This window comes from Alligator mississippiensis, chromosome 4, assembly GCF_030867095.1.
Source record: "Alligator mississippiensis isolate rAllMis1 chromosome 4, rAllMis1, whole genome shotgun sequence".
NCBI lineage: Eukaryota > Metazoa > Chordata > Crocodylia > Alligatoridae > Alligator > Alligator mississippiensis.
Window position 1 is genome coordinate 640,576 of NC_081827.1, and position 27,588 is coordinate 668,163.

The 27,588-nt window shown below is 51.1% G+C and overlaps 1 protein-coding gene across 4 annotated transcripts in view; it reads right to left on the reverse strand.

Annotated features, from left to right (window-relative positions):
- SHANK3 (SH3 and multiple ankyrin repeat domains 3) overlaps positions 1–27,588 on the reverse strand; it is a 534,820-nt gene that overhangs the window by 365,754 nt on the left and 141,478 nt on the right. For all 4 annotated transcript variants that reach the window (XM_059725576.1, XM_059725575.1, XM_059725577.1 and 1 more), the window contains one exon: positions 14,461–14,527. In XM_059725576.1, the coding sequence (XP_059581559.1) occupies positions 14,461–14,527 (67 nt within the window). The remainder of the gene's footprint in view (positions 1–14,460; positions 14,528–27,588) is intronic.

The following is a 27,588-nucleotide window of genomic DNA, read 5'->3' on the forward strand; positions in this document are numbered from 1 at the left end:
GGCGTCCGACCCCGAACCCTCTGGTGCTAGATACAGCACTCATTCCTCCTCCCAGACAAACCCATCCCAGAAGCAATTCAGTCTGAATCACAACGATCAGCACGCAGCGGGGCAGATCCGCGAGGGACGGTTTCGGCGAGCGAGATGCGCAGGCCGATAAGATGACCGCAGGTAGAACAACGGTCTCACGCCACGAGCCAAAGCTTTCCAGCTTCCTACTCAACTGGCCAAGAGACTTATCTCAGGTGGGGACCAGACACGGGGATCTGCACTGGGTAAAGCTCCTCCACGCAAAGGCGTAACGGGACTCTGAAATCTGCCTGGCTGGGAGGATGGACTCCGAGGGACCTGAGACCGCACTACGCACTACAAACATATCGATGTCTTCTCTACTGTCCATAGCTGCTATTGGAAGTATTACCTACTTGCAAAATCAGCAGGGTTCAGAGGATCCTGCTTTGTCTTGCCTTGTCTTTCTTCAGATGAAATAAAAACTGGGTGTAACAGTGCAACCAGGGGTAGGCCGTCCAGCTCAGTGGCTAGGGCTGCGGTGGAGGGCGGTGGGTCCGAGCCAGCAGCAAGAAGCCCAGAACAAAGCAAGCATTGAAGCTGGGGGTCAAGACCTGAGAATCACCCAGTGCAAACAGCAAGGCAGCAAGTACATACAATACCGGGTTACAGGATTTGAGCAGGTGATGGCCCTCCACCATAGGTGTGCCTAAAGAGGGGACCAGCTCCCTGTCCGGGGTCAGTAGGTGCTACGTGCGAGTGGCCGGCCCGGCCCGGCCACCCCAGCTTTCCAGCCGGGGATTCCCGCTGCGGTTCCTGACGGCAAACTGCAAGCGTGGACGAGCGATGGTGGTCACCCTCCGAAACAGCTCGCTCTGGACGTGGCAGGTCCTCTCCCCCAGAGCCGTCGGTCCTAGTTTCCTAAAACATGCCAGAGCTCACCCTGAAGGTATGGACAGGAGGTCAGACGAGTTGATCCTCACCGTCCCTTTTGGCCGTAAAACCCATGAGTTTATCAAACCGTATTAAGGCACTGTTGTCTAGTTTGAGTTTGGAGCTGACACTTAACCAAGCAGCAGGGACAAGGTCTGCAATCACCCTGGGATCTCTGAGCACAGAGTTAATAGGTTTCCCATGCCTAGTTATGTTGCAGAAGCAGCAGAGCAAACACCCTGAAAGATCCCGCTCTCGACTCAGTTCTAGGTTAGAAATTCACCGGGTCTTCCAGAAGTTCAGCACCTTTAGGATCAACGACAAATTAAGTTGAGGAAGCCCTTAATCGCTCATCCAAGCAGGAATCACTGCAAGTGATCTGTCTTCTTGGACTCACAGCCATTACCACCCTGCAGCGATCCAGCCAGCTGTGCACTGCTCGAGGGACAGGACTACGTATAAATCTACTCACGCTAGGATGGGTTGGTCTTCCCTGCCGTGCATCCTGACTGCAATCTAGCACCCAGCTGGGAGAGGGCAATGGGAATGGCTGGGGGACAGGACTGGTGAGGAGAGGCTGGGAGAGCTGGGCTTACTGAGTCTGGGGAGAACTGAGGGGGATTTGATAGCAGCCTCCAGCTCCCTGAGACGGGGCTGCAAAGAGGATGGAGCTGGTGGGGGCAGACGACAGGACAAGGAGCAACGGGCTCACGCTGCAGCAACGGAAGTTGAGGTTGGTTATTAGGCAACACTTTCTCATGAGGAGGGCGGTGAAGCACTGGAACAGGCTGCCCAGAGACGTGGTGCAGTCTCCATCCTTGGAGGTGTTGAAGACCCGGCTCGATACAGCCTCGTCTGGGATGGTGCAGTTGGGGCTGGTCCTGCTTGGAGCAGGGGGTCAGACTAGATGCGACCTCCTGAGCTCCCTTCAGCCCTCATTTTCTATGATCTCTCAAACCAAGACACCCCAAACCAGCCTTGTGAGCGCAAGGGAAGGCTGGCAGCCACCGATATTGCATCGCAACGGATCTGAGCGTCTCGATTGATCTGTTTAGACATCGCGACTCCCATAGAAGATGGAAGCCCCCGGGACAGCAAGCGGGCAGAGTTCCCAATGCTGTTAATAAAATGAACAAATACCAGACGGGATCCAAACTTCTTCTAAACCTGGATGCTGGCTTTATTGTTAGCACAGATATCAATACTAATCACAGATATCAGCCTCAGCTTTCTCTCCACGCCTTTTCTCAGACTTCTCCTGCAGACCATCGTTTCATCACCAACCCCTTCATTTCTTGGTTCAAACTACAGGCCTGGACAGAGGTAACATTTTAGCCCGTTCAAAAGGGGAGGAGAAGCTGCAGCTGCTATGCTGCAACTGCTACCATTGCATGATCCTGCAGTGATAGACGTGAGATAAATCACCCTGGGACCCCGAATGAAACAGGGTTAAAGTCGAAACGGTTTGGTTATGGTTGCACTGCTACAGGATCATCATTACAGCTGCATTCCTCAGCATCCACTGATATCCATACCAGTGGTACATGCATCTATGCCATGTATGTGTCCAGTGCCCAGCACGACTCTGCAGTGCTTCCACTGCCCCCTCATGCAGACCCTCACCCTGGGCTAAGCCAAGCAGTGTGTCCTGCAACCAGCTAAAGAGCAATAAACCATGTCACAATATGGCTGAGAAGCCTTCTGCTAAGTGTGACGACTTCTTCCTCCAGATCCTTATGGCATCCAGGAAAAAAAGATTCAGAAAAAAAAGGAGGAGTTGAAATGAGTGCGAAATCTCTTTTCTATTTCTATTACCCATCTATCTGGGGTAATTCCTCTTCATGGCTTCAGGGTACAAAGATGAAGAAACATTTTTCTAACTTGGCTTTGGGTTCTCTTCTGAAACATCAAGCGTGCGGCCCCAAAACTGGCCACGCTGAAGGAGACTTATGTTACCCCACATCTCCTTCCTCTTTTTCATTAAACAAAACAGACCCTTTGCAAACTGGGCTGAGGACAAGGAATCAGGCATTCCCTGGCACATGCACGATACAAACTAGAAACCACATACGTTCCCCAGCATCAAAAGATGCCACGGAGCAGCACTGGATGAAGTCTTAACCAGTAATTGGACCTCACTGAATGGATCTACAAGGATATGTTCCCCCAGTGAGAGCCACGTGAAATTATAAGCAAGCTACAAGATCTTTGCAAGTAGAAACACGCACCCTCGTGCTCCAGGGGAGCGTAATCAAAAGCCCCAAAAACAATCTCTGGACTCTTCGTCTTCTGGAACGGAAAGATATGGATGTGTTCAGACCCGAAAAGGTAATCAGAGATTGTGACACACGGTTCGACAGCCAATATTCACAGCCCAGGGAGGGATACGCAGCAGATGTGCTCCAGCTTGTGGGTAACGTTACAGGGAGAACAGGAAGGATGAGGCACGCTGCAGATCTTGGGTTGATTCGAAAAGACACTCTTGTTAACAAAAATCATTTTTTTTCTTTTGTTTGAATTACAAAATGTCAAGCAGCTTGTGGGGTTTCTCAATTTCTCAGTGACAGCTGACAAGGCAATATGCACCATTTCGGATAATCGTCCTATCACAGGTTGGTGCAAACTGAAATCATGCTGGTGGCGGTTCATCGGAGAAGGGAATGCGATGACTAAGCAACGGGGTCATCTGCATCGGGACATCAATCTGTTTAGGAGGGATCAAGAGCCATTTTTTAATTTAGGGATTTAGGGGGCGTTTGGCTTATTTTTATGCAGTTGCGTTGTGGCTGGGGTGTGCCGAACAAGCCAGAGCAGGCATTTTGGACTCTTTTGCACAAGACGTGCCAAAGAACACGCACCACTAGACCCAATGGCCATGGAGGCCCCTTTCCAGTCCTGCGTTTTTTGGGTGTCTGCACACAATACTAGTGCAATGCAATAAGCTCTGACGTAGGTTGCACTGGAGTTTATTGCTCCTGGGTGTCACACTTACACGTGCACCCAGGACCGCAGTCTGTTGAGCCGGGTTGGACCAGCCGCAGCTGGCGGAGGGCCCAGTGGGTTTGGCCTGCCAGCCTGGGGCAGATTGGAGGGACTGGCTGGGGCACGAGGATGCTGCAGTGTGGGGCTAGCCGGCACGCTGCACGTGCGCTGTGATGCACTAAATAATGCTGCCGTAGGATAGTACTTGTGTTTACAAGGCCTGTGCTAAGGCAGTGTTTATTAGTTTACTGCTGCCTAATAGGGCCGGCACATATAGATGCTGTGACTAATTAATCAGCTCTGCAGTAAACATCTCGTGGGAGTGAAATGTACTCTGTCCAAGTTTGCAGATGACACAAAGCTATGGGGAGAAGTGGACACGCCGGAGGGCAGGGAACAGCTGCAGGCAGACCTGGACAGGTTGGACAAGTGGGCAGAAAACAACAGGATGCAGTTCAACAAGGAGAAATGCAAAGTGCTGCACCTAGGGAGGAAGAATGTCCAGCACACCTACAGCCTAGGGAATGACCTGCTGGGTGGCACAGAGGTGGAAAGGGATCGTGGAGTCCTAGTGGACTCCAAGATGAACATGAGCCGGCAGTGTGACGAAGCCATCAGAAAAGCCAATGGCACTTTATCGTGCATCAGCAGATGCATGACGAATAGATCCAAGGAGGTGATACTTGCCCTCTATTGGGCGCTGGTCAGACCGCAGTTGGAGTACTGGGTGCAATTCTGGGCGCCGCACTTCAAGAGGGATGCGGAGAACCTGGAGAGGGTCCAGAGAAGGGCCACTCGTATGGTCAAGGGCCTGCAGACCAAGCCCTACGAGGAGAGACTAGAGAAACTGGACCTTTTCAGCCTCCGCAAGAGAAGGTTGAGAGGCGACCTTGTGGCTGCCTTTAAGTTCATCACGGGGGCACAGAAGGGAACTGGTGAGGATTTATTCACCAAGGCGCCCCCGGGGGTCACAAGAAACAATGGCCACAAGCTAGCAGAGAGCAGATTTAGACTGGACATTAGGAAGAACTTCACAGTTCGAGTGGCCAAGGTCTGGAACGGGCTCCCAAGGGAGGTGGTGCTCTCCCCTACCCTGGGGGTCTTCAAGAGGAGGTTAGACGAGTATCTAGCTGGGGTCATCTAGACCCAGCACTCTTTCCTGCTTATGCAGGGGGTCGGACTCGATGATCTATTGAGGTCCCTTCCGACCCTAATCTATGAATCTATGAATCTCATGCAGATGTGCCGTCTATGTTCCCATATGGCCGTGTAAGGGTTTTAATAGGAGCTAGGTCGCTGGTTGTGTTTTACCCTCCTGCTTGGCAATTCTTTGCATCCTTAGGGGCCTAAGAAGAAGTAAAACTGCAGAGGGGCAAAGGGAGGCTGTAGGGTGGCACGCTAATTTAGGCACTATGACCTGGTTTCTGGTTGTTCAGGACCTCAGGAACATACCTATGTACTGGCTGACAGGTGCCCTAACAAAGTCTGGGATGGAGAAGCTGCTGGAGAGGTGATTTCCACACTGAATCTGGCAAAAGGACAGGATGAGTTGCTCCTGAAGCAACAATAATGTGTGGAAAGAAAAAGCTGTGCCGTTACTGGGACTTCAGTTTGGGAGAAAAATGTTGGAGGTCTCATGCAACATCATTAGCGTGTCTAAAATTACAGCTGATCATTTTTTAACACAAAAAGGTGTTGCACCCAACACAAGGTAACTATTTTAGACCTCGCTGTGATGGATAAAGATGAATGAATCACTGGACTGGAAGTCAGTAGTTGCCTAGCGACCAGTGATCATGACCTGATTACATTTAATGTGGACAAAGGATAGTACCAACCACATATATGTACACCTACATGTGTGTGCACACACACCCACACACACACACCCCCCAAAGCTGGGGGAAAGTTATGAGCAAAACCAATTGAGAGAAAAAAAACCTTGGAAAGAGAAATGTGAATAAATTTTGGGAGTTCTTTAGGAATCTATTAGATAATCAAAAACCTATAATGGCACAATTCAGAAAGAGAGAGATCTTGGCTAGAGGTCCGTAAATAAAGAACGGTATGCAACATATGGAAATAGACAATAGTGCAAATGTAAAGGAGAAGCTATGAATACAGAAAACTGAAAAGGGAAGCTAAAGATTTTACAGAAAGTTCTTTTAAAAAAAAACTGAAACACAAGAAATCCTAGCAATGGGATATTTCCATTACCAGCTGGTGATGGTAAAACTCTTAATTATATTGAAAAAGGTCGTAGTGTTCAAAAAATGTTTTTGTTAAGTATTTGGGAAAAAACAATATGACACACTTGGGTTAGATGAGGATGATAAATTATTTTCCAGTCTATTAGTAGCTGAATACATCTTTTTTTTAAAATCCACAGGCCCAGATACCTTGAACCCATAAATCCTAAGAGAGGTAGCTAAAGAGCTCATCAGCCCTCTGCAGTTCATTTAAATAAGTCTTGGAATACTGGCCAAATTCCAGGTGGAAGAAATTGTGCTAATGTGCAAAAATTAAAAAAAAAATTAAAAAAAGCAAGCAAGAGGACATGGGTAACTAACTACAGCTAAGTTCATTCTGATCTCAGATCAGGGGAAAATAATGATAAAGCTGCATAAGACCTAGATCTGGTTCTCGTGGAGGATATTAACTATCAGGACATCTGCGGGGAGGGAAAGGAGTCCAGGAGAAGAACCAGCTGGACTTTAAGGAGGCCACATTAAGGGTGCAGGACCAAGCTATACCAACATGACAAGACTGGGAAGTGCAACAGGAGACCAGCCTGGCTAGACAGCAGTCTCTTGAATGAGTCGTAACCCAAAATGGATGAGTTTATAGTATAGTAGAATCAGAGAAGTCAGGTCAGAAGGGACCTTGTAGATCTTCAAGTCTGACCCCCTGCCTGGGCAGGAGGGAAACTGGGCTCAAATGACCCCAGCCAGGTAGGCAGCAAGCCTCTTCTTAAAGACCCCCAAGGTAAGAGCCAGCACCACTTCCCCTGGAAGCTGGTTCCAGATCCTAGCCGCCCTGACTGTGAAGTAGTTCTTACGCATGTCTAATCTAAACCTACTCTCCAACAACTTGTGGCCATTATTCCTTGTTATCCTGGGGGGCGCTAGGAGAAACACGGTCTTCCCCAAACCCTTCTGGTCCCCCCTAGTGAATTTATAGATGGTCACAAGGTCCCCCCTCAGCCTTCTCTTGTGAAGGCTGAACAGGTTCAGGTCCCATAACCTCTCCTCATAGGGCCTGCCCTGCTGTCCCCGGATCATGCAGGTGGCCCTCCTCTGGACCCTCTCCATGTTGTCCACATCCCTCTTGAAGTGGGGTGCCCAGAACTGGACGCAGTACTCCAGCTGTGGCCTGACCAGTGTCGTGTAGAGGGGGAGGATCACCTACTTGAGATGCACCTGTGGATGCACGATAAGGTCCGGTTAGCCCTGCCAACCGTGACCTCGCATTGTCGGCCCATGTTCATCTTGGAGTCAATGACTCCAAGATCCCTTTCTGCCTCCGTTCTCTCAAGAAGGGAGTTTCCCATCTTATAAGTGTGCTGCCAGTTACTACTGCCCACGTGCAGCACCCTGCACTTGTCCATATTGCAACGCATCCTGTTTTTGTTAGCCCACCCCTGCAACATATCCAGGTCTTGCTGCAGTCTTTCCCTCCCTACTAGCGTGCTCACCTCACCCCAAATTTTGGTATCCTCAGCAAATTAGAACAGGTTGCTTTTCACCCCGTCGTCCAAGTCGCTGATAAAGAAATTGAACACTGCAGGCCCAAGGACCGAGCCCTGGGGGACTCCGCTGCCCGCTTCCCCCCAGGTCGAATGTGACCTGTCCACCACCACCTTCTGAGTACAACCCTTCAGCCAATCTGCAATCCATCTGAAGAGTATCACAAAACTCAAAAAGGATGAGCATGAGCAACATGAGGACGTGCAAGGAGAAAATTAGGATGGCTGGGGCACAAATTGAGAATGCAATTGGCAAGGGAAGAAAAAGACAATAAAAAAGGATTCACAAGTACATCAAAAGAAAGAGAAAGACCAGAGAAACCATAGGTCCCCTGTGGAAAGCAGAAGGCAACCTAGTTATGGATGATGCAGAGAAGGCTAAAGTAGTTAATGCCCTTTCTAATTCAATCTTCACAAATCGGGGCAGCCACTAGATGACAAGTGCAGTTGGCAGCAAAGACAGGGAAGGATACAAACGGCCTTGAGTAGTGACAGGACAGGTTAGGGTTACTTAAAGAAGCTAGATGCTTTCAAGTCAGCAGGGCTGGGTGGGATGCACCCTAGGGTACTGAAGGAACTGGCTGAGGTAATTTCAGAGCCATTGGCTATCCCCCTCTAGGAACTCATCAGTGGCATGGCCATATTAACAAGGATGAGTATAAAAGTACAGTGCAGGCATGTAGAGACAACACCCAGGAAGGCCAAGATACAAACGGAGATACAGCTAGAAAAGGTCATAAAAGGCAACAGAAAACTATTCTTCAAGAACATTAGAAGTAAGAGGAAGACCAAGGAAAGTGTATGTTCCTTACTAAATGAGCAGGGCAAGCTAATAAATAATGATGTGGAGAAGGCTAAACCATTTAATGTTTTTTTTCTTCTCACTTCAGTCTTCACAAAAAGGTCAGCTACCGGATGATGAGCACAGTTAATAGCAAGGATAGGGACGTAGATAATCAACCTAGATCAGGAAAAGAACTGCTTAGACAAGCTGGATGTTTTCAAATCAGCAGGGCTCAATGAGATGCATCCTAGAGTACTCAAGGAATTGGCAGAGATCCCGGAAGACTGGAATAAGGCAAAGGGTATTACAGACCAGTCAGTCCCACTTTGATACCCTGCAAGGTTGTAGAGTATACGATCAGAGAATCTACATCTAAGCGCCCAGGGGAGAACAAGGTGATCAGGAAAAACCAATGCAGTTTGTCAAGAGCAAGTCAGGCTTAGCCTAACTGCTCCCCACCTGTGACAAGGAAAGGGGCTTTGTAGACGCGAGTGGGGAGCCACGCACACAATATACTTCAACGCCTGCAGGGCTCTTGCCACGGTCTCTCGACATGCTCATGAGTAAGCTTACAAAATGCAATCTAGGTAAGGACTGTTCAACTGGTGGCCCAGGGGAGCCAGTAGCTGCCACCTGGCCCTGAATGCCCCTCACACTCCAGCTGCAATAACAGCTGGAGTTTCCAGGCTCCTCCTCCCACTTCTGGCTTCCACACTCTGTGCTTGGCTGTGCATGCAGTTCCCTGCAGCACCGTGCACTCAGGGTGAGGTCAGGACCATGCAGCACATGGGGCAGTGGTGGGAGGTGGGGTTCCCACACGTTGCAGCAGTGGTTTGGGAGGGATCATTGCAGTGGGGACAGGGATTGGAGGGGCAGGTGTGCAGCGCAATAGCAAGGGGAGACCATGCGGCGCGTGGCCCACACTGAATGGGGTAACAGGCCCTTCACAGGACAAGGGGAGGACAATAAAGATACGTGCAAAGTTCTGCACTGAGGAGCGAATGATCAAATGTGCAAATGCAAATAGAGAAACAACTGGATAGTGCTTCAGGGAAGTTACCAGAGGTTCTGCTGGATCACAAGCAGAATATGAGACAGCAATTTAATATAGTTACAAAAACCCCCCAAAGGAATCATTTAATATAGTCACAAAATCCCTGCAAAGGAATAGCATGCTGGTGTGTATTAACACCAGCGTAACATGCAGTTCACAGGAAGGCCCCAGTACTGAGGCCCCTCCCGGAGCACCACGTCTAATTGCTAGAAAGACACGGACAAATGGGAAAGACTCCAAAGGAGAGCATCAAAAATTCAGAGAGGTCTAGAAATGTCACAGGAGGAAAGTTTAGAAGAGGGATCATTTCGTTAGCAGCAGAGAAGTCCGAGGACAAATCTGACAGCAGCCTTTAAACTACAAAAAAGGTGGCTATAGCAAGAGTGACAATCGACTCTTCTCTGCCTACGGGCAGCACAGGACAGGACAGGAAGCAATGGGCTTAAATTGCACTGAGGGAGATTTAGGTTGGGCATTAGGGAGTGCGTCTACACATGACGCTACGTCACCATTGCAATGCGCTATGGCGACACAGCATCCATGGGCAAAAACCATGATGCCCCAGGTATGTCGCCGTAGCAATGTTACCTCCGTATAATGCATTGCTACAGTGACGTAGTGCCTAAAAATAACCATGCACGGTGCGCACGGCACAGTATAGGTTGTTACTACGCCATCATGTAGCACTTCCAAAAGGCGGTAAAAATGGCGCTGGATGGGCTTGTGTAGACGAGCGCGGGAAGAGCTAACTATGAAGGTGGTTGAGCACTAGAACAGGTTACAGGAAGGACCTGTGGGATCCCCGTCATTAGAAGATCCCGAGTGGAGTTCAGACAAACACTTCTCAAGGACGGTTTAGGCAGGGATGCTCCCGCCTTGGCAGGTGGCTGGCCTAGATGGCAGTCTGGGGTCCCTTACAACTCTATTTGTCTATGATTTTATGATTCTCTATGGAAGACCCAGCAGCCTTATATCCAGTGAGAAATAAGGTCTGGAGTCTTAGTCCTTACTCAAGGGCAGAAGAGAAGACCGAGGGGATTGAATAGCAGCCTTCACCTCCCTGCAGGGGGGCTGCAAAGAGGATGGAGCTGGGCTGCTCTCAGTGGGGGCAGATGACAGGACAAGGAGCAATGGGCTCAAGCTGCAGCAAGGGAGGTTGAGGTGAGCTTTTCCTAATATCCTTCTCATGAGGAGGGTGATGAAACACTGGAACAGGCTCTCAAGAGGTGGTGGACTCTCCATCCTTGGAGATTTTTAAGGCCCGGCTGGACAAAGCCTTGGCTGGGATGATGGAGTTGGGGCTGGTCCTGCTTGGAGCAGGGGTTGGACTCGATGTGACCTCCTGAGGTCCATCTCCCCACTGTGCCAAACCCAAGTGAGAACAAAGTCTGCATTGCCAAGGAGCCATCCTCCAAAAGAGGCCACATGGAGAGCCCTGAGGGATCCAGGAGGGTGATCATCTTGGTACTGACGAGAAGATCCTTTGATCAGTGCACGGCCCAGCCATGGGCAGGTTTAAGATTTTGAAAAGGGGGGTGCAGACAGGAGCGTGGTGCAGCATTGCGTATAGCACAACACACATGTTTCTCGAGGTAAAAAGAGACTAAAAGTGTTGCTAATAAGCTAGGGGCCTAAGGCTGTATTATTCAGTTTACGATCAAAGCAAACACAAATACAACTTCATTGGACTGTCCATGAATTTGCTGTGTGATACGTTATGTATTAAAATAACACAACCAACTAGGCAAGAGGACTCAAACAATGTCGTTTCTTTAGTCCTGTAGCCATTAGAATTAAATGTCCATCTTTTTCAGATTCATCAAACAAAATCCAGCCTTCTTGAGCGTCGTGACAGGGCATCCAATGCTTCACTAAAGGTTATTTCCGCATCTGAATTACTGCTTGCCTGAGTTAATGTTTCCAGACCTGAGTTAAAGTTTTAAGTTAGAGTTAAAAACAGTCTGAAGGGCTGTGAAATGGGAGCTGTTTGTCCAGGAATGACTGAGAGACAGCAGAATTGCAGAGGAAAGGCTGGCTGGATTGGTAGGACATTAAGACCACTGAAAAAGGAGAGAGTATGCTAACACCTGTGGAGTGAAGAGTTTAGAAGGAATCAGGCGACTAGAATGAGCCATGAAGTCACATGACTGCCTCACTGCTGTGTGAACAGAAACGCTGCGGCCACGACTGGGCGGCTGGTTTGAGACTCTGGGTTCAGCAGGACTCAAAGGGGGTGCAACTGCACCCTCTGGATCTGTCCCTGGGGCCAACCAGCTCCATGTGACGTCAGAGGCATGCACATCCACACGTCAGTCCTAGCGACTGTGATGAGACAGGCAGCTCCCCCTGCACTGCCCTGACCCTTGCACCGGCCCACATGGCAGTACAGGGAATGCCCCCTGCTAGTGATACCAATGCGTGTGTTAATATGTGACTGCACAGCTCCCGAAAGCCCGGAGAGTGCCCAGCACTCCTTGCACAACAACCACGTGCCCAACATCTGTGCCAAGCGGTGTAAGGGGGCAGGGCCTGTTTCTTGGTGACAGTCTCAGCATCACTGGGTGCGTCTACACAAGACACTTTACTGAGTACTATGTGCGGTGTCTGCACATGTACACACTTACCGTGCAGGAAAGTGTTCTAATCACGTGTCAATTTGCTACCAGCAAATGCAAGTAGCAAATTTACTTGCAATTAGTTACTGCACAGTAGTGCTCATGTAGATGCCTGACCAGGAGCAAGTGTGCTCCCTCGCGAGCAAACTGCTCCCGGATCAAATGCATGTGTAGACACACCCACCGTGGAGCTGCCACAATTGCAAGGGAGCAGAAAGGCATGGAGGTCCTTGCTGGCCCCTTCACAGCCACACAATTGGTCTCATCTCTGCAGCCTGCACATGCAGCCTGGCCGTGGGAAGGGACAGAAGCACACGGAGAATTAGCCTTTCATTTGCCTGCTCTTTGCTGCTCGCGGCTCCCTTGTTATTCTACTAGACAAACGGGAAGGACGCTGGCAGGTCCAGGGTCTCCTCGTGTTCTCCAGCCAACACCAGCTTTACTTTCTTCCTAAACCTTTGGTTCCTTCCCAGTTCTCAATGGACTCCTGCAAAAGAATTTCTCGCGGCTTGGAAAGTTCATTAGCTGACTCCCTCTAGTTGCAGGTATGTGCCATCTGGACCTGCTGCTTTGCGCGAGTTTAGTTTCCCCAGTATTATCTGACCTACTTTCTATCAGTAGTAGTGTTTGAAAATTCAGCAGTTTCTGCTTAATTGATTATATGATTTCATACCTCTTTTGATTATTTTTCTCAATAGGAAGATTTAATAAAGCAGCAGCTCAGCCATTTTATAATAAGCATTAATGTAATCTCCTTCCTCATTTATAATGGGCCTGCCTGCTTGCTAGTTCGCTCCTCTGATATACTTACGAGGAACATTCACATTTCCCCAAGTCCCTCTAGCAGCACTGACATGTCTCTTCGTGAGCTACGGGAGACAGTGAGCCGAGGCAGACTACAGCTCTGCAGCTGGCATGCGAATGAAATAAGCGTCCAGCGCAGAACGTGTCAGGAGTGACGGCTCCTTTGAAGGCTGTAGACATGGAGGGAAATGGTAGGAGCCTGCCCGAGGTCCAGGGTCCCAGAGTCCCCGCCACTTTTCAGGGCCCAGTACTCCAAGAAGTATATACCACTGCACCCCACTGTCTCCCAATACCCCGTCCATCCTATCCACTGCCAGGAGTCTCACCCACAGGTGCAGGGCTTGCTGTCGCCCAGCAGTAAATCCCATCAGCTCCCATTGCTTCAGGGAACTCCAGCCCCACAGGCCCCTGAAGAGGCTGAGCCAGTGGCGTGGTTATGTATATGTGCCAGGGACCTCAGCTCTGCAGGAGAGGTTGCAAGGTATGCACGTGCCCCTGCATAAAGAGGCAAAGCATGACTAGGATGGAGGCTGCTGGGCTGCCTTCATGTGCACCAGCACCAGCCTTGCCCGCTGAGAATGGGAAGCCCCTTGTCATCGCCGCAAGCGGCATCAGGGGCTTATCAAGAGACAGACCCTAGAGCTGGTGCAGAACGTAGCCGCCCACTTTGGAGGGGGGTGGGTCGTCCAGACCACAAACCTCTGGTGCTGCAAAGTCTGCACTGGCTCCCAGTAGCTTTTTGGGTGCAATTCAAGATGCTGGATTTGGGTTAGGTGGCCCTGAATGGTCAGGACCCTGTGTACTCAAGGGACTGCTGTCTCCCTTACGCCCCACCATAGTGCTGAAGGGCCGCTGCCAGCAGCTCCCTGCAAGCGCATCAGTGCACCCGGTCTGCCAAGCAAACGTGCATGTGCGGTTGCTCTCAGCAGTCGCTCCTCTGCTCTGGAGGCCACCACAGGCATCTTCCAGAAGTGCTGCAGGACCATCCTGCTTGGCAGGCATTTAGCAAACCAGCCTGGGATATTGCTTAGGGGGCTTCTGATTTATGCTGAAACTCAAGTTGCCTGTTAAATGCTGTTCTCTTGCTTGTTCTCCTGTTTTAAACGTCATTCTTGTGTCTTACTGTAAGCCGCCCGGAGCCTGTGTTGGCAGGGCAGCATATACATCACACTCACAAATCAACAGAGTGAGCAATGGGCCCGAGTGTGCAAGAAGCATGTGGAACAGCACATCAGCCTTTGGGGAAAAGGTCCGAGTGCTGCGTGCCCGGCGGTCTGGTTATCCTTGGTGCTACAACAGCCAAGGCAGCCAAAGCCACGTCCCACCAAACCAACCAGCCTCTGACAGCAAGCACCCGGGGACAAACAGGGATCCAGACAGCCATGCCCAACAAGCCCCCAAATCCACAGTGAGCGCCAGGCCCCCGACATAGTGCTCCCCCTGCTCTCCCTGCCGCCCGGCTTCTGCATTTGGAGGTAGCCCTGGATGCTACAGAGAGATAAAAGGAGAGGAGAAAGGGAGGATGTTCACTCACCAACATCGGACTCTTTGTGGGTTTTGATGATTTCAGCCAGTTCAAAATTTCCTGCAATGATAGCCACCTGGAAAGAGAGGAGGGGAGGAGCGTTGAGTGGGTTGGAGCAGCACGACTTCCCACAGGGAGAGACCGGGCCTGCACGCCGAGATGGCATGGAGAGGCACGGAGCCAGCAGTCCCAAAGCCAGCACCCCGCGGTAACCTCCCGATGCCAGCATCGACGTGCACCGGCCCCGCCAAGCAGAGACTGCCGTTCCCGTCCTCTCTGGTGCAGCTCCCGCAACGGGGCACGGACGACATTCAGGGGGTTTCTGAGTTGTTCTCAAGCCCTGAGTTCGCCAGCAAATCATTTACTAGCTGGAAAAGGAAAGTGACTTACCAGTAACTGAACTCTTGGCACATCTTACCTTGGCAGAGCCACAGCACTGAGCTAGGCTTGCTCTGCGCTGCGCAGACCATGGAAACATTTCAAAGCAGGCAGCTGTCGGGGCCAGCCTGCTGGGAAAAGAGCCCCGGTACTCTAAACCAAGGTGAAATGGGGTTGCGTCCACGAAGCGCCCTACCCTAGAGCTTCTGCCAGCGCAAACTATCCTGGAAGGAGCAAGGCAAGACGAGGCTGGAGGAGATCTGCCCAGGAAAGACATCCAGGAAACTCCAGTTACTCGTTAAGATCCTCCTTTCTCCTTCAAAGAACTAATCCTCGCGCCCAAGACATTACACAACCGGAGCAGTCTTCAGGATGGGGACTACCGTGAGCGGAGGTACGGGACCACCCTCCCGAAATGAGCATCCGATCCAGAGGGCAGGGCACAGGAAAGGCATGAAGTGACCTTCCCGCGGCCCTTTTACACAGCTTGCAAGCTGAAGCATTGCAAAGACAACCTGCCAAAGGTGCTATTGCCCTAAAACCTGGTACTGGGATTTCCAGGCAGCTCTCAAGCCTGCAAGCAGGATTCTGCCTAGTTAGATAACATCTGAGCCAAAAGTCTCCTGCTCATTAGACTCCTCTTCCTGTTCAATAAATAGCCAGGATGATTTGCAAAAGGGCTTGAAGCCTGCCCAAGTCAGTTATTTACAGTCCTCTTTAGCCCAGGTTTATGTCTTCTGGCCTGAACAGATAAACTCTGAAGTTTCAGACGGCCGGAAGGCAATGGATTCACACCCGAGTCCGATTACGCTCCTGAATTTAGGATGGGGCCATAACAATTTTATTCTTGCAAAAAGCGTAGGAGCCACGAGAACATGAATCAGCCTCGCAGGTCCAGTTCGTGGTGCTGCCACCAGATATACGACCCTTGTGGGGAGAGGATACACACACATAAAGGTGAACTCTGTCACAATTATAAATGGTGAAACTCTCGAAGCAGATCAGTACATTAAAATCCCAGGCCAGCGGTGCTGACAGATGCAGCAGGGAGCCCGCTCGCCAGGTGCTGCGGTTCCCGGGGGACAGTAATTCTCCAGGGAGGACCCCTGCGATGCAAGGTCCCGGGAACACACAACCCCAATGGCAGCACAAGCGTCGTGCAGAGCCAAAAACCATGAGAGAGGAGCAGCCCGCGTTTGCCTTAGTCCCTTCTGCAGAGGCCACAAATGTACAAAGATGCTAGCGAGGAGGGGCAAAAGGGCACAGGATACGCGTGCAAAGGCAACACCTTCCCAGAACAAGTGGTGTTTTAATAGCAGCAAGGGATGGCGAGTGTGACAGAGCTCTGTGCACTGACATTTGACTGCTGGTCTCCCACTCAGGGGCTCGTCCATGAACCCCAGGTGCATCACCCCGATGAGGTCTCTCCTCATGGCCCGTCACTGGGGGAATACCTGCTCCCTTCCCCGAAGTCCCTTGGCATGCCCCTTCAGCCACCCCTGAGCTCAAGGCGAACCCAGGCAGGACCAAAGGGATGCTGGGTGGGAAGAGAAAGCACTTTGACGCACTGGCCAGAACTTGCTCTCCAGGCATCTGGGTCCCCTGCTTGGCAAAGGCCCCTGGGCCCGGGCCCAGCTGGCCCATGCATTAATCCACCTATGCCAGGGAGCATCAGTTTCCAAAACGAGTCTTCCCTCACCTCCGGCTGGCTAAACTTTGCCCTTTCCTCCAAGGAAAAGACAAGGACAAGAACAAGGACAAGGAGCTGCCTGAGTCGTTCCTGGTTTGTCACCTCCACGCTGGGGTACTGCAGCTCCATGCATTTGAACCTGAATCTCAGGTCGATGCACTGGCTTCAGCTCACCCCAAAGAGGATAGCAGATGGCAGAGAAGTTTTGGGTGCCTGCCCATTACCTAGGTCAGGACAGTGAAAACACATCCGTCCTGTGCTCAAGTCCCCCCACTGACTCCAAGCCATCTCCCACAGGAGTTCAAGGCACTGATCCTCAACTTAAAAAGCACATATTGCATCAAAGACTGAATTTTGATCTATCAACCATAATGCTGCTGTAGCAACAGTCTTCTGGGACACGGCGCCCAGGACAAGGTGTGTGAGTGAGGGGACAAGGGGACTTCTCTGCTGAAGTGATCTGGCTGCCAAATGATCTTCTAGAGGATGCAAGACAGACCCAGCATCAGAGCATCTTTAGGACGCCTTGCAAAGTTGACCTCAGTGAGGAAACCTTTCCACTCTCAACTGTGCGGCCCTCTCAAGGGTCCCAGCGCTTACCCGCAGCAAACCTTACTATAAGGATTTCTTGTGAAAAACTCAGCGGTGCATTTCTCTTGACAAAGGAGGGTCTGGAATACCACATTTTCTCATGCCCGTGATATAATATGCACTTTGTTTTAGAAAGGCATTGCAATAATTTCCCCACCCCAGAGCTATGACTGCAGAGAGCAGGGACAGAGGCTAATCTTCCCCCTACAAACCCTCCCTTCCCTGCTTCACTACAGCCCTAGCTGCTGCTGAAGACTGGTCTCCATGGGTGGACCTATGATGCTGAAAAGAGCTAAAGAGCTGCGAAATAGGTGAGAGGAAAGCATTTCCTAAGGCAATACCTTTTATTGGTCTAATAAAACATATCACTCTAAAAAAATCCTTACTGCTCCTCATAACTTCCAGACCATCATGGCTTCAACATCACTCTTGTATTGCTATGCAACAGAAAGAGACCAGAAGCCCTAGCAGACAGCAAAGCTGCCCTGTGAAAGGTTGGCTTTATTAGCGCAATGAGCATTAAAAAAGGGTGAGATAGTTGTTAACAGCTGTGAAGTACATGGGGGGGGGGGGGGGCGGTGCAGTCTGTTCACCAGGGTGCCCCAAGGGAAGACAAGGTCTAATGGTCACAAACTGCTGGAAGACTGTTTTAGACTGGACGTAAGGAAAAACTTCTTTACCATCTGAGTCTCCAGCAGACTGCCCCCAGAAGTGGTGCAGGCACCTACTCTGGACACGTTCACGACATGCTTGCACGCCTATCTTGCTGAGATCCACTGACCCCAGCTGACTTCCTGCCCTTTGGGCAGGGGGCTGGACCCGATGATCTTGCAAGGTCCCTTCCAGCCCGAATGTCTATGAAATCTGTGATGAGGTGTAGAACAATGGTCCCTTAATTGCCTATCGACTCCACCAGCTGCCTGAATAGTAATACCAGAGCTGCAGCACCGTGGAGCAGGAATCAAAGCAGAGGGCTTCTGTCACAGTGCCTCTGCTTAATACACAGACCCTGATTTTGGGGGGGAAAGGGGTGTGCTTTACTCGAGGAAATACGGTAAGTTCCACCTGGTGATTAGCATTGTGGGACAGGATCTCCCTCATTTCCCCCAGTCTGAAAGCCATGGGCTCGCCTCCACAGCTTTCAACACCTATTGAAAGTTTGGCTAGCATGGGTTTTACTAGCCTTGGCGCTAGCACAGGTTTTACTAGCCCTGGAGATCAGCCAGAATTGGAAAAGCCTGGTCCAGACATCGGTGCTGGGTGGGAGGAAGTGAATCCATAACCAGGCTGTGATCAGTGGGCTTTGCCGTGGTTTTCGCAAGCTGGTACTACATCAAAAGGTCACTCTCTCAAACTGGCAAGAGCGATGACTGATGCGCAGGGCCACCAAGCCTGCGGCAGGGTCTCACCGAACTTCAGTGTCACTGCTGGGTTTTTACACACGTAGGAAACTGCTTTAGAGGAGGCACGCGGACGTTTCCCTGGAGCCTGAGCTCTAAGAAGTCTCTTGGTGGGCTCTGAAAAAGCTATTGCCAAAGTTACTTTGAACTCCAGCTTTCTCCCCAAAGGAACAGCCCCCTTGAAAAGACTGGCTCGGTCTTCGACAGCACTGAACGCTGCTGGAAGTGTTTTATCAAGGTGTGCAAGCTTGTACCCCCAAAAGAGAGGGGAGAAGCATCAACAAACCAAAGTCCCAGCTGGGTGGGGTGTTCTTGGGAACAGCCCAGATGGGACACGCCACCTCCCCTGCGTACTTTTTGTAAGCTGGTCATTTCTACAGTCAACTTGGCACACGTCAGCTTGGACAGCCCAAACTCCGTTTGTTGATGTCTGCAAGAAAACTTTTGTGAGCTGCGCATCGATGGCCAACGCTGAGAATCAATCGCTTTGGACCGCTGCAAGTGGAAAGCCGCCATGAAGCAGAGCTTACTTCGCTTCGAGATGCAGAGGGTCAATGACGAGCTAGAGAAGAGGCGTCATAGGCAGGCAAGACGAAACGGCACTTGGCATGCCACAGCAAGGCCAACCAAGTTTGTATGTGCAACTTGCTAGAGGGTCTGCATGTCACACATCAGACTTCATCCGCTCGAGAAGCCGTGGTGGTACCCGGTAACCCACCAAAGGTGCAATCCCCGTGGTCTCCCCCGAGACCAATGGCTGCCAACGATGATGAATTTCTACAGTGCTTGTGCAACGGAGCAGAAGGGGGAAAAATACACAGCATGCAAAGAGACAGAGCGGTGATTAAACTGCAAGAAGAAATCGGGACCGTCAGAGAAAATCAAGCAATAAGGCGGATATTCTGCAGGAGGAATCACGGCCAAGGTGCAGACCTTACTTCAGCAACGGAGACATGGGATGCTGCTCAAAGGGCGTGCCTCCAGACTTTGTCCGCCGTATGCGAAGGCTTTTGGATTCCCGAGAAGGAGCGGCGGTGCCGGTCTATAAAGCACCGTTCTTTTGGACCGCGCAGGAAGTAACGAAATAGCAAGGGCACCGGGGAACCAAGGCTCGTCTCACAGAATACCCGAGCCCAGAGACACGGGGATGGCAGCAGTGCACTGCCGCCGGCAACGCTGCTCGTCTCTCGGTCTCTGTCACCGCACCGGATGACCTGAACACAACTCAGCACCAGCGTCACATGGAAGACGCGCCCGTGAAGATCGACACAAACTCAGATGCCAAAGAACTGCGGACTTCTTCTCCCTCTTTGCCAAGCTGAAAGGTTTCTTCGTGCGCTCTGGGAACGAAGAACTGATTATTTCTATCCAGTCAGGAGATCAGCGCCAAACCCGGGTGCTCTTTCAGAGACTCCCACATCACAGCCTCTGGAGAGTTCATGGTTTCAATGGTTTCGCATCTCACTGTGGAGGGATCCCAGTTCTTCACAGTACATGGATTTAGGATGGTCTAAACCTAAAGATCTTTTCCTCTGCTTCACATTGTCAGTTTTTTTTTCCCTTAGATCTTCTTCTACTAGCAAGCTTTCACTAGCAATGGCAGTGAAACCTCAGTTGAACCTCATGGGCTAGCACATTGCCGCCGCACAAAGCTTCGAAGGTTAACCAAAAGCAAATGCATCTTTAAAAAAAAAAACAAAAAAAACCCAGCAGTAATTTATTTTTACATTTCTGAGGCAAAACGTACTCCTTTCTGGCAAAAATGGAAAGAGAGCGCCTGAAGGACATGCAAGGGGAGCGGGCTGCAGGCAATGTCCGTGTGCAGAAGGCCTCTAGAAGCTGCCGCTTTCAAATAATAGTCGTCTGCGCGTCTTGGCACGACTCCACTCTGTGAATGCAGGGCTATGCAGACAAGCCTATGGAGAGGTTTTAAAATTCAGGGCAAGACCAGAAAGATTAATGTGGTTGGTATGAGAGCGAGCGCGCGCGCGCGCCCACATGCACAATAGCTTTGAGATCTAAGCCAGATGCCGTCAAAGCTGGAACAGCGCCGCTTCCCTGCGCACAGATCTGCCCGAGTCCTGCAACCCCGTCACGACCCATGTCCCTGCCGCCCCGCTAAGGCTCGTCTTCGTGACCCACATCGCTCTTCTCCTCCGGTCCCCTGCACCCAGCCCTGCGACTCCAGGCCTCCCCTCCCCAGCGCACACTTCCACACGCGCACGTGCACGAGCCGATGCACTTCACTCCTGTTCCCAGAAGCAGACGAACCAGGAGGCAGGGGGCTTGAGCGAAGTCACTCGCAGGAGACAGGAGACGACTGAAGCGGAGGTTGCTCCTTTGCACCGGATGCCTCTGCACACCATTCGGGAGGGCAGAGGTCTTGGGGAAAGTGGGAGCCCTTCCCCTCCTGCACCAGCCCAGACGGCAGCCCAAGACCGCGGCGGACAGGCCTGCGGCGGGGGGAGCTTGGTCACGGTGCAGCCGGGAACGTTTCCCTCCCGGGCTCCCGCTTGCGCGTGTGATGATCCCTCCAAGGCCACTTGCAGCCCTGCCTTTCCCACCGCCCGGCTCCGTCGCAGCAGTGCCATTCGCATCGAGGACAGGCATCCTCCACGGGGATTTCTGTCTCTGTCTCGTGGGCGGCTCATCTGTCTGGTGGGTTGCAACTCTCCGCTTATTAGCCGGCTGGGTGACCGTGGGTAGACTTTGCCTTCGGTGCCCGGTTTCCTCCCATCTGCACAGTGAGAAATAACACCTGGCTCTGCCGAGCAGGGACTACCTCCAATGAGGGCCGTTTCCCAGCACATCTGGCTGCCGTGCCAGACTGTACTTGGTCACTAGCAGTGTCCGAGCCATGCTCTAGGCTGCAGACAGCAGAAGCAACATCTGTTTTAGCGAGAGCTGAAGAAGCCTGCGAGGATGAAGGGGAAAATCAGGACCGGAGGTGCAGCGGACCAAGGACTCTCGCAGGTGTCCTCGAGACAGCCTGCGAGCTCAGCGGATGGCCCTAAGCAAGCCCGCCACCATCCTGTGGCTCGCTTCGGAAAGACTGCCTTCCCGAGGCTGTGCGAGACGCGCTGAGGGTGCGATTCACTGCGCGTCCCCCAGACTTGGCTTCGAGAACGTCAAAGCGCTTCGATCATTTTTCACACGAGCTACCAGGACATGAATTTCATTTCACCTCCATTTCAAGGGGGTTCCTTTTGCCTGGGGATGTAATCCGTTTCTGATGATTATTAAAAACTTGGAGGCATGCACGCACTAAAGAAGAAGCGCGCAGACAGTGTTCCTGTGCAATATACGTCCTGGTTTGAAGTTACATCGTAGTAACCTTAAATCATTTTAAGAAATGAACCCTTACGAAGAGGTCACCATGCACCAGAGCACGGCCAGGCTGGCCAAGCGCAGCTGGGTGCAAAGCGGCTGGACGCTGTCGCAGCAGCCAATGGACCGGTGAACACGGCCCCTGTCTGCAAATGACTTCCTGGCCTGCAGCCCTGTAACGTTAGAGCCAGGGCCCCGGGAGGAGGGAACAAGGACAACCAGTCCCCAAGCCTTGTTTCCCATGCCCCACCCAGGGGCTTTCAAGCCTACAAAGCGGGGAAGGTCTGGGCACGGTCCCAAACTTCTCTCCAATCTGCCCCTAAAAGTCCTGAATCCCTGACCTGACTCCAAAGAAGTGGGAAGGTGTAGGGACCAGGCACAGGCAGAGCTGGCTGTCCAGAAGCACGGCAGTACTTAGGAATAACTGCTCTCTCTTCGTCGAGTGGCCCCTGCCCGTTCCCACTGTGGGACATGGGGCAGCTCCTTAGGACAGCAAGTTTCATAGATTTCATAGATTTTAGGGTCAGAAGGGACCTGTTAGATCATCGAGTCCGACCCCTGCCCCGGGCAGGAAAGGGTGCTGGGGTCGGATGACCCAGCCAGGTGTCGTGCAGTCTCCTCTTAAACACCTCCAAGGAAGGGGACAGCACCGCCGCCCTTGCAAGCGTAGTCCACATTTTGGCAACCCTCGCTGTAAAGAATCTTTTCCTGATGTCCAGTCTGAATTTGCTCTCCTTCAGTTTGTGGCCATTGTTTCCAATTACCCTGACGGGTGCCCTGGTAAACACTGCACCCCCTACGTCCTGCTGTCCCCCCGATGAGCTTGTAGGCGGCCACGGGATCACCTCTCAGCCTGCTCTTGTGGAGGCTCAAGAGGTTCAGGTCTCCCAATCGGTCCACATAGGGGTTTTCTGTAGGCCTTTAACCAGACGGGTGGCCCTTGCCCTCCTCTGGACCCTCTCCATGCTGTCCACATCCCTCCTGAAGTGCGGCGCCCAGACCTGGACGCAGTACTCCAGCTGCGGCCTGACCAGTGTCGCGTAGAGGGGGAGGATCACCTTCTTGGCCCTGCTCGAGATGCATCTGTGGATGCACGACAAGGTGTAGTTGGCCTTCCTGACCGCGTCCCCGCACTGTCGGCCCATGTTCATTTGGGCATCAATACTGACTCCAAGATCCTTTTCTGCCTCTGCGCTGACGAGAAGGGAGTTCCCAGGCTGTAGGTCTGCTGCTGGTCCTTCCTCCCCAGGTGCAGCACCTTGCACTTGTCGGTGTTGAAATCCATCCTGTTCTCATCCGCCCACCCCTGTAACCTGTCCAGGTCCGATTGCAGCCTATTCCTCCCTTCTAGTGTGTCCACATCGCCCCACATCTTAGTGTCATCTGTGAATTTAAACAGGGAGTTTTCTCCCCCTCGTCCAAGTCGCTGATGAAGATGTTGAACAGAGCGGGTCCGAGGACCGAGCCCTGGGGGACCCCACTGCCCACAGCCCTCCAGGTTGAAAATGACCCGTCCACCACCACTCTTGGGGTGCGGCCCTCCAGCCAGTTAGTGACCCATCTGACCGTGTAGGTGTCCACGCCACAATCCCCTAGCTTTTTAATGAGAACGGGGTGAGAGACAGCATCGAAGGCCTTCCTGAAGTCCAGAAAGACTACGTCCACCGCGACACCTGCGTCCAAGGATTGTGTGACCTGGTCATAGAAGGCACCAGGTTGGTCTGACAGGACCTGCCTCTAATGAACCCGTGTTGGTTGCCCCTGAGCATGATCTCCCCTGCTGCCCCTCGTGGACATGCGCCAGGATAACTCTCTCAAAGAGCTGCCCCAGGACCGAGGTAAGACTGACTGGCCTGAAGATACCTGGGTCCTCCTTCCTCCCTTTTTTGAAAATGGGGACCACATTGGCCCTTTTCCAGTCCTCCGGCACCTCGCCAGAGCGCCACGAGTGCTCGTAAAGCCATGCCAGGGGTCCCACAATGACCTCTGCTAACTCCCTCAGCACCCTGGGGTGGACATCGTTAGGACCTGCCAATTTGAACACATCCAGCCCCTCCAGAAGTTCCCTGACTAGATCCTCCCTGACCCTGGGCCTGGCTGCGCGTCCTCTGGGTCCGTCGGGGATCCCAGTGGGGGGATGTCCCGGTCCCTGCTCAGAAAAATGGAGGCAAAGGATCTGTTAAGGAGATTAGCTTTGTCATCTGGTGCAACCACCAGATTTCCAAGCGTGTCCTGCAGAGACCCCACGTTACCCGGTACCTTCTTTTTACCCCTATGTATTTAAAAAAGGACTTCTTGTTGTCCTTGATCCAGGTCACTAGTCCCAGCCCCATCTCCGCCTTGGCCTTCCCGACCGCCCCGCTGCAGCCCCGCGCACCCTCGGTGTAGTCCTCCCGGGGGTGGCCCCTCCCGGCCATCGGGTGTACGCCTCCCTCTTAGCTAGGAGACGTTCCTGGATTCACTTTCCTGCATTTGCTTCCTGCCATCTAGTGTGTTTACTCTCCCCATAGTTTGGTGTCATCAGCAAACTTGGAGGAGGGGGTAGAAAGCCCCCCGTCCAAGTCACCGATGAAGACGTTGAACAGTGCCGGTCCCAGCGCAGAGCCTCGGGGGACTCCACTGCCCACATCCCTCCAGGTAGAAACCGACCCGTCCACCACCGCTCTCTGGGGGCGTCCCATAAGCCAATTTTCCACCCCCTGGACTATGTAATAATCTTCATTGCATCTGTTTAGTCTATTTATAAGAACCAGGTGCAACGCTGCGTCAAAGGCCTTTTTAAAATCTAAGTAAGCAACATCTTCCTCTGTTCCTTCATCCAAGCATTTTGTGACCCGGTTGTAAAACGAAACCAGGCTAGTCAGGCTATGAGCCCATGCTGCTTGCCCCGTAACATTATTTTACCTGCTGGTCCCCCACAAATGTGATGTGTTAACAGTTTTCTCAAAGGTCTTGCCAAGGATAGAGGTGAGGCTAACCAGCCTATAGTCACCCGGTTCCTCCTTCCTCCCCTTCCTGGAAATAGGGACCACATTGGCCCTTTTCCAGTCCTCCAGGACTTGTCCTGAGCACCACGAGTGCTCAAACAGTCGTGCCAGCGGCTCCGCTATGACTCCAGCTAATTCCCTAAGTACCCTCGGGTGAAGATCATCTGGTCCTGTTGATTTAAATACATCCAACCCCTCCAGGTGCCCCTTTACTAGGTCAGCTCGAACAGTTGGTGGGTTGGCATCTATCTTGCACTTACCCAATGGGATGCATGCTTGTATTCATGTCCAAGAACACAAATGCAAAGAAATCATTTAGGATCTCCGCTTTGGCCATCCTATCCATTACCGGTTGCCCTAGTCCACCTTGAAGGGGCCAAGTTGAGAGGCTCCGGGTGAATCAACCTACCCACATGAGTGTCAGCTCTTGACAGCAGCAAATGCAATTGTGCTCTCTTGGATCCAGTCTCATTGTGAGACCTTTTTGCTTGTGGCACATTCAGACCTTTAGGTAACACCTGTGCAAATCTGTGAAAAAATATAGAAGAACCAAGGGCAGCTGCCATTGTTGGTTATCTGACTATCATTCGATATATCCAGGTAAATGAACTCGTGTCAAGCCACAGGAAGGGTGTAAAGGAGCTCTGGGAAATACAGAGAGGGAAGTGCAATATAGAAACAACCATCTCCCGAGAAGGGAACTGCGGGGGACAAGCTTATGGACCAGTCCCCTCTCCTAAGTGCTTTAGTTCACAAAAGACTGCGCGCTATACCTGCGCCTAGGAGGACGGCCCTCTTTACAGCAAAGAGGAGGTTGCAGCAGCTTTGAAACACAAGACACGGCCCCACGTGCCCTGGCAAAGTGCTTCAGTGGTAGCTACACAAACACATCCTCTCTCCGTTACCTGCTGCACACCCATGTGCAAGGCTAAGAAAAAAACCAGTTTCCTTGGTGCAAGCCTGCAGGAAACCTCGTGCAATCCTAATGGTTCACAAAGCAACCCTTTCATAAGTTAGGATATGAAGAGGCAAGCAAAAATCGTAGCCCTGACTAGGTGGGGGCTGAGCTTAGTTCAACTCAGACATGGATCTGAAGGTTTGAAGAGAACTACTGAAAAAGCAAGAGAGGTTTGCTTGTTCAAAGGCTCCTTTCTGATGAGGGCCATTCGGTGTGAAACATCCCCATCAAGCACAAGAGCAAACGTTAACATAAGAAGAAAACTGGTTACCGTGGGCGATTTCATCCTCGAGGACATTTGCTGGACTTCTCATTCATGAAAATGTCCCATGAATAAAATGGCATGAATCAATGTCGGTTGTAAATTAGAAGCTTCCTAATGGTCAGAACAGCGAGGTTTGGGAACAGCTTTCCATCGGGAGCAGGGGAGGGAAACAACGATTTTAACCTCATAATTTTATGAAAGGATGATGTGATGTGGTCCCCATGACAGCACAGGACTGGATTCATTGATCTCCTTCCAGTCCTACGTTCCTGTATTTGATAGACAGTGACGTGCTCTACCCAGCACAGGAGAGCTCCACCCTGGACTTCATCCTGACTCTGATGGATGGAAAACAATTAATCACAACCTAAAAAACTGGCAGTTGTCTAGATACTAAGGAGCTTGATCTGGTCACATCTGTCTTGTGCCAACTGGAGAGGCCAAGCACTAACATGTGCACATGAAGCTTTGAAGAGGGCAGTTTCCCGAAGCTTAAAGAGCAGTTATTGCCCTAAATGACTGGAAATAAAGTGGGAAGTATTAATAAGAACTGGGAATTGTTGAAGGATATCATACCAATGCTCTAAAACAGAGATTTTCAACCTGTGGTCTGTAGACTATGTCTAAGGGGTCCACAAAAGATGACTGTGATCACTCAAAAGTACATGAATACCCACACTTACAATTCAGAGGGGTCTGCACCTCCATTCAAAATTGTTTAGGGGTCCGCAAATGAAAAAAAAAAGGTTGAAAACCACAATTTCACAGACAAAATTGGCAAAGGATCCTGGGTAAAGAGGACTGTGAAAGCAACAAAAACATTACTAAATAAAGTTACAAAAGAAAGATAATTGGTAAAGAAGCCAAATGAACTAGTGGAGTGTCAGTGGCCAGGAGAGCTAAAAAAAAGGTATTCTTAAAATGTATTATTAAGAAGAAAAAAAGCCTAATTCAGGTCTGGAGTCTGGCATTAAGTACAGATGCTAAAACAGTGATGTGTGATGCAGAGAAGGCAGAAGTGTTCAGCTGATATTTCGAATCTGTATTCGGGACAGATCTGGAAGATGCATCTTCCATCTCATCACGTGGATGGAAAGGAAAGCTCACCAGCTGCAACCAAGGAGGATGTGAGGCAGCATCTACTAAAATTAAACACTTTCAAATCAACAGGCCCAGAAAAAGACTTACATCAAAGAGCATTTTAAAAAGAACTAGCTGAGAAGGTCTCCGAGCCACTCGTGGGCCTTTTTAACAGGCCTTTTGAACTGGGGAAATGCCCAAGGATCAAAGTGCCAATGTTGTGTCAGTATTTTAAGAGGATGAGAAGGATGACCCAGAGTTGCAGACAGGTGAACCAAATGCCAATTCCAGGACGGTGAGTTTGGGGCTCTATCCATGAAGACGAGCCAAAAACATAATTTGTTTCCCAGGTTTCCTGGAAAACAGGTTGTGTCCAAAACAACACCAAGTTGGACTGACAAGATTAAAGGCCTGTTGGATACAGACAACTGTACTTCAAATTAACAAAAATAAATTCAATA